The 11807-nt window shown below is 39.1% G+C and overlaps 2 protein-coding genes across 2 annotated transcripts in view; one reads left to right on the top strand and one right to left on the bottom strand.

Moving 5' to 3' along the window:
* The first annotated feature begins 285 nt into the window (after positions 1 to 285).
* On the top strand, positions 286 to 862 carry LOC105854194 (keratin-associated protein 6-3-like). Its single transcript, XM_012730803.1, has one exon. The coding sequence runs from the start codon at positions 286 to 288 to the stop codon at positions 706 to 708; it is 423 nt and encodes a 140-aa protein (XP_012586257.1). The 3' UTR covers positions 709 to 862.
* A 5300-nt stretch (positions 863 to 6162) lies between these two features.
* LOC101626458 (keratin-associated protein 6-3-like) overlaps positions 6163 to 11807 on the bottom strand; it is a 7442-nt gene continuing 1797 nt past the window's right edge. Inside the window, exon 2 of the mRNA XM_004675510.2 lies at positions 6163 to 6368. Coding sequence (XP_004675567.2) covers positions 6163 to 6368 — 206 coding nt within the window. The remainder of the gene's footprint in view (positions 6369 to 11807) is intronic.

Below are 11807 nucleotides of genomic sequence, written 5' to 3'. Positions count from 1 at the left end.
ATTAATTTGAATCAAGAGAAAAGAAATATTAATGAATCAAAAGGAGTGTTTTTTTGAAAATTATAAAGTAATATTATTTGGAAGCTAAGAGCATAAAAACGTATTCTTTCTTGTCATAAGGATAGACAGGAATTAGAAGTCTAGTTTGGGACGGAATCTTCAAGCCAACTAGAAAGGAGGAGTCAGAGCTAACAACCGCACACAGCAAACTCTCTGAGTTTCTTTGAGGTGTTGTTTCATGGTTGAGAAACAACAAACCAATTAGATTAGTCATGAAAGGAGCCAATGGCATTGACGTATGTGGTGGGCCACACCTGTCCACAGGTGTATAAAAAACCCTCCTCAGAGGCACTGTCCTCACTGAAGTCACCTACTCTCTTTCTCTACCCAACGACAATCTCAACCACCAGCATCATGTGTGGCAGCTACTACGGAAACTACTATGGAGGCCTAGGCTGTGGCTACAGAGGCTTTGGCTATGGCTACAGTGGCCTGGGCTGTGGCTACAGAGGCCTGGGCTATGGCTACGGTGGCCTGGGCTGTGGCTACGGTGGCCTGGGCTGTGGCTACGGTGGCCTGGGCTGTGGCTACGGTGGCCTGGGCTGTGGCTATGGCTCCTGCTATGGCTGCGGCTTCCGTAGACTGGGCTGTGGCTATGGCTACGGATCTGGGTATGGCTGTGGCTCCGGCTATGGCTACTACTATTAAAGAGTCTCATCTTCTCCACCTGGACATTAGGATTCACCCATTCCATATCCCACAATCTCTAAGCCTTCTGGTCGGGTGATGATTATCTACCACCACAGGTTTCGATCTTAAATTTTCTGAAGAATCATCTTCTGAAGTCATCAAGATACGACCTCCAGCATAATCTTTCATTGGAATGATGTCCCAGATCCTGCCTTTTGATATTCATACAGTATCTGTTTCTCTGTCTTTCTAATAAACTTATTCAATTTTCTTATCATTTACAACCTAGTGTTTGTATTTTTTTTCAGTTGCTTGTATTAAAAGAAATAATTGTTTTCTTTAGAGAATATATTTTCACATTTCTGATTCATTTGCTCAACGAATCAGATTTTTAAAATTAAGAAGTAGCAATATTTGTAGTTTATAGTTTTCTATTCTGGTTATGTGGTAATGATTTTTTCTGCTTGGATATTAAGATAAACAAGACAGCTTTTGTCATTTTAGTTAAGAATTTTCTGGAAATGTTATATATTTCAAGGGCTTCTCCATCAAAAACTTCATCTCCATGAAATTTCATAGAAGATATGAGTATTGACATGATTCCTGCTTTTTTTAAAGTTTATTTAAGTATGCAGAACTGGGGTACAGTCCAGAGGCACAGGGGCGGTGAGAGCCTTCACCAGAGACTAAGTGGGGAACAGAACAGGCAGATTGGCAAAGTACACTGCTGAAGGGAGCAGGGGGTGGGTCAGGAGAGGTCTGCTGCACCATATGGATAACCTCCGGGGCTGGGGTTTAAACTCATGCTGAAGTGGCTTTTGCTTCTTAGTGCTGTGCCACCAGGGAGGGTCCTGATTCCTGCTTCTAATCTTTGGGTACATGTAAGCAAGAAGTATTATTATTTTTTTTAGATTCATTTATTTATGCATACAGCATTGGGTACAGGCCAGAGGTGCAGGGGTGGGGAGAGGATTCACCAGAGACAGTATGGGGAACAGAACAGGCAGATTGACCAAGTACACTGCTGAAGGGAGGAGCGGGCGAGACACGAGAGGTCTGCTGTGCCATGTGGATCACCTCTGGGGCAGAGATTGAACTCTCAGGAAAGCAGCTGCTATCAACTTGCAGTGCTGGGTCCTAAACTTTTATGCCACCAGGGAGGGTCCAAGAGGAAGTAATTTTTATGTGTATCCTGCATAAGATAGACAAATTCAAGCTTATTCTGACATGGCTCACCCAGATTATACAAACACTGCCATGGTTTAAAAATATGCTTTTAAAAACCAGTGACAAATAAATGAATTAAGAAAATGTGTTATATTTAAACAGTGGAATACTATTCAGCAATAAAAATGAATTCTATCCATTTGCAAAAACATAAACAGACTTTGAGCAGATAATGCTGACTGAAAAAGTCAGAAGAAGAAAGACAACATTAGAGGGTCTCACTGAGATGTGGAATATAGAGAAACAAAATAAAGGTTCCCATCCTTCCTGGTGGTAGCAGGAATTAAATCTTAGCACTGTGAAATAATCCACAGCCACTGCAGCATGAGTTTAATCCTTGGCCAGGGAACTGACCCACATGGTGCAGACTCTCATCTCACCCACTATACCCTTGAGCAGTATATTTCAGTCCATCTGCCTGTTCTGATCCCCACTTTGTCTCTGGTGAATCCTTTTACCCCCACCCCCACAGCTCTGGCCTATAACCCAGCTCTTGTATGCATAAATAAATAAAATAAATTCAAAATAAGTTGAAGCCAAACCAAAATTGACATCACTTCTAAAACCCGTTGCATATTTAAGTTCACAGTCATTTCATGGCATTCTACTTATCCCTAGTCGTTCTTTTCCTGTGATTTGTGTGGTTTTACAGTTTTAGCTGCAATAATTTTCTTTTTCACTAATTTTCTGTGACTCATGTTCATAAACTTTTAAATCATGTTTTGTTGAAATGAGATCTCTAGACCTTGGTGTGTGAGTTTAGTGTTGTATTTAGTTTAAGGTCATAAATATGTTCCAATTTATGTTGAAAAGTTCACAGTTTGAAGATCGTGACCTACCAAGAAAGAATTCAGATCCCTCAAAAGATCAAGCCTCAAAGGAGTCATTTTTATTCAAGATTGTCTATGTTAAGTGTTGCCTTCCTAACTTACTTTATTCTTAAAGTTTAGAATCTCAACAGTTGTTGATTATGATTTTGCAGCTCTCCCTCCAAAAAGTGTTTTAATGTCACTTAAGTTAGATACATATTTTATTTTGCTTATTTAGAAATATACATTATGCTTAAGGGAGATTTTGTAGTTTGGGCAATGGAGAGGGTAGTTTCTTACACCACATAAGAAATTTTACTATTCATGTTTATGGTAGGTACCCTAGTGGTATGTTAGTGTTTATGCTACTTCAGATTCTCTTTATTTTTTCCCAGTGTGAATTATTCTTTCTTACAGATGGAATTAATTTATATTATTTAAAAAAATCTTTGCATGAAAAAAATCTTTGTATGTTTTTTCATAATATAGGATTTCTCCTCTTCGATGTGATCACCCTAATTTTCCCACCCACTTCTTGGGTCGCAGACATTGCCATGTGCGAATGTGAGGTTTGGAAATAGTGATGATAATTCTCTTACTCTCCTCCTAAAATGTTATCTATTTGCCACCACTTTCAATACATGATGGTTCTTACCACCACCGGCTTGTCTATAGTTTTTCTTTGAATTTGGGTTCCATTAAGTTGTCTGTCTGTTTACTGATCTACCTGCCTACCTACTTACCAACTTACCTATCACCAAACTATTTCTCTATCTACTAGTGCCTTCCCAAGGGATATATATATATACAACAGCTTTCTAAAGTGACCTTGGGAATCTACCAGAGCCACTGAAGACTATAAAAGGAGAATATTCAAACTTCAAAAATGCTGAGCTCATTTTATGTGAAGACCCTAAATAAAAGAATTATCTCTTATTAGGTTGGAGGCACAGAGAGACCAGTCATTGGCCCAAATATGTCTCACAGTGGGGATTAATGGTTCCATGAACCCATCTTGTAGTAATTACTGCAGTCCTGTGATCATAAATGGCATGAATATATATAGAAGCTATAAAAAATCTTTACATGGTTACTTGACCAATAAATTATAGTGGGGATAGTCACATGGAAGACTCTGAATATAGTTAGCAGCCAAGATAGTGTACAGAATCAAGGTCATATACTACAATTTTATTTTTTTTGAAGATTTATGTATTTATGCATACAAGAACTGGGATGGAGCCAGAGGTGTGGGAGATGAGAGGTTTCAACAGAGTGAGGAGCAGAACTGGTAAATCTCCTGAAATACATTGCTGAGGGGAGCAGCAAGTGAGACAGGAGAGGTCTGCTGCACCATGTGGGTCACCTCCCTGCCAGGGTCAAACTCCTGCTGCAGTGGCTGTGGAGAACTTCATAGTATTGTGTCTTCAAACCCTGTGACACCAAGGAAGCCCTGATGTACTGCAGTTGTATAAGTCAGCATTTTGTATAGGTAGATAGAGAGGGAGAAGATAGGAATTATCTCATATGATGATTGAGGCTCAGGATGCCATAATCTGCTGTCTGCAAGTTTGAGAAGTGGGAAAGCCAGTTGTGCCATCATTTCTTGAGTCTAAGGATTTTAGATGCAGGGGAACCAGTGGTGTCCAAGGAGGACCATTGTCTGAGGGCAGAAGAAGATGAATCAGCTAAGAGCAATTTCCCTCTCTCTGCTCTTTTTGTTCTATCCAGATCTGAATGGGTTGAATAATGGCTACTGACAATGGTGAAGCTGATTTTCTTACTTTATGGACTCAAATGGTAACTCCATAAGATCTGACTGCATCTGAGTAAAGCGAACTCCAGGTGATAATTGTTGGTGTCTCTCTGGTCCACGGTCTGCCTTCATCCTGCCAATCATGCTGAGGACTTCCCACTGTGGATTGTTGAGATTTCCAGTACAAAGTCTGTCTCCCAGCAAGTGCCAAATGTCACTGAGCAGGTCTTTGTTGATAGAAATGCAGCTATAGCTATAGTCACTCACTCTTGCGCGCACACACACACATACTTGCACATATTGTTATATTCAGAAATAATAAAGGTAAATGGATATATGTAAAAATACACACTATCTTTACAAATAAACTCATATTTAATGAAAAATAAGATTAGAATTTTCCCAAAGAAATATTAAGATTGGATTTATGCAAACATATGAAATATAATTTCCCCTCAAAATCATTGGATAATCCAGATGATTAGACCCTGTTATCATAAATAGACTAGGGCTTCAAAGTTAATGTTATAATAGGAAATAAGTAAATATGATAAGGGGGTTATTTTGGTGGAGAAAATTAGTATAGGGCGTTCTGCACTATGAGTTTGGTGATCACCTAAAAAATAAATCATCCCATCTATCTTAACAAAGCCCTGTTAATAAAAATCCTTGACAAAAGTAGCAGTCAACAGATATCCTCATGGAAGGGAGTGGCTAATATCAGTCCAATGTACCTGTTCCCTGTTGAGACTGGAGGCAGCCTGCAGTACCACCTCAAAAGATTTGCTGATCTATGCAGCAAAATATATAAAGACATAACCACACCATAAGAAAAGACAAGAGGGCCCTCCCTGGTGGCACAGTGGGTTAAAGCACAGCACTAAGAAGCTAAAGCCACTTCCGCATGAGTTCAATTCCCGCCTGCTCCGGAGGAGATCCACATGGTGAGGCAGACCTCTCCTGACCCGCCCGCTGCTCCCCTCAGCAGTGTACTTCGTCAATCTGCCTGTTCTGCACCCCACTCTGTCTCTGGTGAATCCTCTCACCTTCCGCATCTCTGGCCTCTACCCCAGCTCTATATGAATAAATAAATAAATCTTAAAAAAAAAAAAGAAAAAAAAGAAAAGACAAGAAGCAAATTTATAAAGTTCCTATATTCCTCTGAAGACAAGAAGCACATTTACAAAGGTCCCATATTCCTCTGAAGACAAGAAACACATTTACAAAGGTCCCATATTTCTCTGAAGTCATACATTTAAGAATTGGTATTGCAAAGCAAAGATAAATAATGAGGAAAATGATTTCCCAAAGAAAAGTAACTGTTATTCCCCCAAACAAACAAAGAGGGAGGCTGTAGATAAATGAATAGAAATAAAATAAATTTTATCTTGCAGGTTTATTAGGACATCCAATATTTATTAGGAAAACACATTTACTATAAAATCACAAGAGTTGGAGTTCCAGCAACATCATGTTAACACCAAGGGTAACATGTGTTCACAGGATGAATCTCATGTTCTTCCAGATGCTAGCATCAGCAGAACCAGGTATCTTGCTAGAAAGGTACAGCGGAAGTCATGGTAGACGTAGGGTAACATTTGAAGTCAAAACAACTGGAAAAGTTCACAACTGGGTAATTACTGAAAGAATCCTCAGAGGATGGGAATTTGTCGTGTTCTCTCAGTAGTAGTAACCAAAGCCAGAGCCACATCCATAGCGAGGACCATAGCCACAGCCATAGAGAGAGCGGGAGCCATAGCCATAGCCACAGCCATAGCCACAGCCCAGTCTACGGAAGCCACAGCCATAGCCATAGCCACAGCCCAGGCCACCATAGCCATAGCCCAGGCCGCCATAGCCATAGCCCAGGCCGCCATAGCCGCAGCCCAGGCCGCTGTAGTAGTTTCCATAGTAGCTGCCACACATGGTGTTGATAGTTGAGTTGTCCTTGGTGGAGAAGGAGAGTAGGAGTGTTACTTCAGTGTGGACATTTCTCCCTCCACAGGGCTTTTTATAGGACCTCAGTATGGGTGGGACCCACCACATGAGCTCACCTCATTGGCTCATTTTTAGGACCAATCTGAGTAATTTGTTGACTCCTGGTTTTAGACATGGCTTCATAGACAATGAGGAAATCTGCTTTGTCTTACCACATCTGAACCAATGATTGTGCCGTTCATGAGAAATCATTTTCTCATCTTCAAAGCCTTACTCATGAGATTTAAAAATGACTGTTTTGTAACCAATCTTTATGGCAAGAAATAACATTTTTATTGACAAACTTTACCTGCTCCAGGCAGACAATTATTTTACCTTGTTTTTATTGACATCCAGCACATCATCATATTCTGCTTTAACCTTCAACCTCTCCATCTATTACCTCCTGCTTCATACCCATCATTTTCCTTTAGTGATTCTTCACATTTTTATGCGAGAAATGGTTTACAACTTGAAAGCCCAAGAGTTATCATTCAGTTTCATGAGGTGTTTGACAAGAAGCAAATAGTTTGAAATTCTGCAGCACCAGGCCTGAGGACACCAGGTATTTCCTTCTCATTTACATTAATTTTAAAACTTTTAACACTCTGAAAGCACAGAGTGTTTTTTCCCATGGTCTTAAATAGATAAGCTGAATCCATGGTCAGGAGAAGCAGGGGAAAGATAAAATTTCATTTGATTTTTGAAATCACATTTTCAAGCAATGATTTTATGGAAAATAAGATATTTGTGCTTTTAGTGACCTTATGGAAGATGAGGCTCATATTTTACTTCAAATGATAATATTAGGAGAGTTATCTTTCCATGAAATCTACTAGGTTTTTCCTAACAAATAAGCTTTGGAAAAATAACACAAACTGTGACAAACATCGGGACCGCTTACTGCCATTTATTATTATTATCAGGTTATTATCACCACACTGAGCTCAGTTGAATTCAGTGAATAAATCAAATAGTATTCTGAACTTCTATGTTCCTTAGAGTCAGCAGAGCCCACAGATAAGAATGAAACACACATTCCTCTGGTAGCTCATACTTCTAATTTTTCTTCAGAAAAAAATTTTAATTTTTTTGTTAACATATGCTCATTTGGAAGCATATTTTTAATTCATTTATCTCCACCAGCTCTTTGTGAGGTGAGTTTGTGAGTTGTTTGGCACGCGTGGGAGCTCTGCTCTTATGTCTGGTGGGACAATCCTGGGGGGGATCAAATCCTTGAAGGAGAAAACTCCAATTCTGAGTGTCTCAAGCACTTGCCCAGAGGCCACTGGCATCATTGAAGTGATTAACACAGGGAACGTGACTAAGTGTCTCACGCCAGAATCTTTTATCCTGATACAAAAAGTCGGGATGAAAGAAAAGTGCGATTTCTAGGATTCTCTGCCTGAGAGAGGAAAGTCTCTCCTAGGGAGAAGATAAAGCTCTGAAGTAGAACTTCAGTAAACATGTTCATAAAATCTTTTATTGGCTACTAGGAATGACAAGGTCTGCCGCCCATTCTATTAACTCCTCCTTGAGAATAATGGGTATTCTAAATTAGGCTAACTAAAATTAGAAAAATCTAAATATTCTCCCTTAGAGTTGTGTATAATAGAGTTACAAATAAGTTCTGATATAATAAAGCTCTAGCCTTAAACGAGAGAAAAAGAGAGAGAGAGAGAGAGAGAGAGAGAGAGAGAATCTTTTTTAAAAAAAAGATTTATTTATTTATACACACAAGACCTGGCATGTAGGCCAGAGCTGTGGAGGTGAGAGGATTCATCAGAGACAGAGTGGGGAGCAGAACAGGTGGATCTACTGAAATACACTGCTGAGGGGAAAAGCAAGTAAGACAGGAGAGGTCTGCTGCACCAGGAAGGGTGAAGGTCAGCTTGCTGGGGGGTGGGGGGTGGGGGGAGGGAGGGATCAACTCTCCTGTGTGTAGTAGACAGCTCTTCATAGCTTCATAGAGCTATCTTTAACCCCTGCATCACCAGAGAGGCCCCAGTAGAGCATAATAGAGACTTATAGGTAAGTCTATATGAATATATAATAAACTTCTCAAAAGCACAAGAAGAATCTTAGATGCAGAATGAGCCCAACATTTCAAAGAGAGCCATTCAAAGAAAAGAGAAACCACTGTCATGTAGTTTTTAAAGGTGGGCCAATGTTAACGAGCCACTTAATCTGAAACCACAAAATCTGGGAAAAGAAAATGTACATTTGTCATAAAAACTGATTTACAAGTGTAAATACTCACTAAAGACACAAAATATTAAGATGGAACAAATTCAGAATTTTCCTAGTAAAATTATCATAAGATTAAAATTCATAAAAAATAAAAGATGTATAGAACAGATATCAGATAATGTGTGGACATTTCACAAATGCAGTGGTAAGCAGAGAAAAGGAGTAGGGAAATATTGAATGAAAGAACATTCTTAGGAGCAGATTGTAAAACTTCAATTTGATCTTCATTTATATTTAGTGTCGGGCACTAATATGTCATCCATAATTAAAGGAGACGAGTAATTAAATTATTCTAAGCGTTCTTTTGCCTTTTCTTAGAAAAAAAATTATCTGGAGAGGGAAAATGTATTTTACGTTTATATACAGAGACAAAAATCACAGTTATGATATTTGCCACATCAGTTCCTGTACATCCTTACATTTTTGCCATTGTAAAAAGGAGATAGTTCTGGCCCTCCCTGGTGGCGCAGCGGGTTAAAGCACTGCACTGAGAATCTAAAGCTGCTTCTGCATGAGTTTGATTCCTGCCTGCCCCGGAGGTGACCACATGGCGTGGCAGACCTCTCCTGACCCGCCCGCTGCTCCCCTCAGCAGTGTACTTCGTTGATCTGCCTGTTCTGTTCCCCACTCTGTCTCTGGTGAAGCCTCTCGCCGCCCCTGAGCCTCTGGCCTGTACCCCAGTTCTGTATGCACAAATAAATAAATCTTTAAAAAAAAATAAAAAGGAGATAGTTCTACTACATCTTTATTTGTCCTGTGAACTATGTGAGATAAGGCACATAATATATTTCTAACTGCTCTATAAGAAACAGCTAATGCTATTTTTTTTTACTATTTTAATTATAATTGAAATTGTTAAATTTTTATTTAATTTTGATGTAAAAATGCCATGAATAGCATGAGGCAAGATAAACAGAATACTGATATAAAAAAAAAAGCAGAAGATAATCAGTGTATGTTTTAATAAATAATATCACTTAAATCATCTACTAAATTCCAGGCATGTTCTAAGAGCTTTACATATTTTAACATATTTAATTATTTCTCATAAAACCCCAAGAATGTAGGTTGTAATATTTTCTAAGAATACCCAGGCCAAAGAAGCTACATAATTTATTCAGTGTCACAGCCTGCTATGTGACTGATGCTAACTATCAAACATATACAATGTATTTATATCTACTTTCTGGCTCATGAGCTAGCCTATGGATTGTTACCTGTATCATAATGATGACGGAATATTCATAATACAAATTCATGTAGATCAGTCAAGTGGAAACAATCAAGTGGAAAGGGAAATGTCCTTGCAATAGAATTGCAGCTAGTATATTTGAGAAAAGAATGATGGAAATCAGAAAAAAATCAACAGTTGCGATCCATCATCATTATAGATAATTCAGGCAAAAAAGAAAAAAATAAATGCTAAGACTGATGGTAAATGTTGAGAGATGAATAGAATATTTACATAGTTTCAAAAAATCTCTGGCCAAATACTTTTAAATTACTAACAGAATAACACTAACCTTTGAGCAGAGAATTCTGGCACTCACTATTGATCAAATGATCAAAATTCTAAATACCACTGATGCAACGTATCTAGTTCAAGTGCCTAGCAAGAAGGGACAATAAAAAGGAGTTGTCATCATTTAACTGAATAAACATATAACCTTGTTCTCATCCTAAGGGAAACATTAGACAAACCCAAACTGAGGGATTTTCTGAAAGGAAATATCTATCTAAAATCAACAAAATATTAAGGTCAAGGAAAGGAGAAGATAACATGGCCCAGGTGTAGTATATTCTTCTATAAGAGCTTTATTGGAGCAATTCATTCTTGGAACACACATTGTAGGAAGAAAAAGGATGAAGTGAGTTCAGGGAGAGGGAAAAGCTGAGTTGGCTCCAGGCTCAGTGGAGGCCCCAGGAAAGCATCTGCAGGATTCTGCAGTTGGCATGTTCCCAAGGAGTTGCTGGAGTCAGGGCAACCTTTGGCTGTGGGAAGGAGGCAGGGACTGGTGATGGGCATCTCTGCCTAGGGCTTGTTGTAGAAGGCGGAGGGTGGGAGTTACTCAGGCTGCAGTATCGCAGCAGCAGGAGGGTGATTTCCTCATCGCTGAAGGGAGAACTGGGTGGATCTCATGCAAGAATAAACAAAATACTGTTATACAAGTCATCCAGACATGGGTAGGAATCAAGGTGAATGCAGAACATTTCCATAAAGTTAAATGCGTTAGGGGTGATTCAGTCATACATATGGTAAAAAGTTTTGATTGAATACTTCAATAATATATGACCCAGCATTCTCAATGATACATTTTTATACTTCATATCTTTAATATTCTTCCCAGAATGTATTGTAGAACATGCAGTTGTTTAACTTGCATCCACTTAGTGTGGGCATTTTACTTCAAGTTAAAGGGGTGAGCACAAAGTGGGGATGGAGCCCAACAAACTATGGATATTTGGGTGCACTATGCCAACATCCCTGGAAGTGGGGTTTCCTTCACTACCAAATTACAAGCAACATTATAAATAACATCTCAATTCAACAAAATAGAGAATAAAGAAATGTGTCAGAGCAGCTAAGAATGTCGAACAATTTTGCTTTCATCAGACATATATAAGGAGCAGAACTTGAGAAATTATAATCAACAACTGCCTTGTGTATCTATTTAAGGGTTAATATATAACTTAAACCAATCTTTGTGTTCAATAGTGATGACCCAAAAATTTGAGTGGGCATAAATATATCATTAAGTAAAAACTCTGCACTTCAAAAATATAGTAAGCAGCAAAGACAAGTTCATTGAATAACTTTTTAAAAAAAGATTAATTTATGCATATGGAACTGGAGTACAGGCCAGAGGTATGGGGTGTGTGTGTGTGAGAGAGAGAGACGATTCACCGGTGACACAATACAGAGCAGAACAGGCAGAAGGGCTTAAATACACTGCTGAAGGAAGCAGTGAACAGGACAGGAGAGGCGGCACTGTGGGGGTCACCTCCCTGGCTGGGGATTAAACTTGTCCTGCAGTGGCTGCAATGTCTTCATAGCGCTGTGCTTTAACCCGATGCACCACCAGGGAGGACCCTAAAGA

This window comes from Condylura cristata, unplaced genomic scaffold, assembly GCF_000260355.1.
Source record: "Condylura cristata isolate star-nosed mole 26May11 unplaced genomic scaffold, ConCri1.0 scaffold00003, whole genome shotgun sequence".
NCBI lineage: Eukaryota > Metazoa > Chordata > Mammalia > Eulipotyphla > Talpidae > Condylura > Condylura cristata.
The sequence above is the reverse complement of the archived record's forward strand: the minus strand, read 5'-3'. Positions and strand labels throughout refer to the sequence as shown.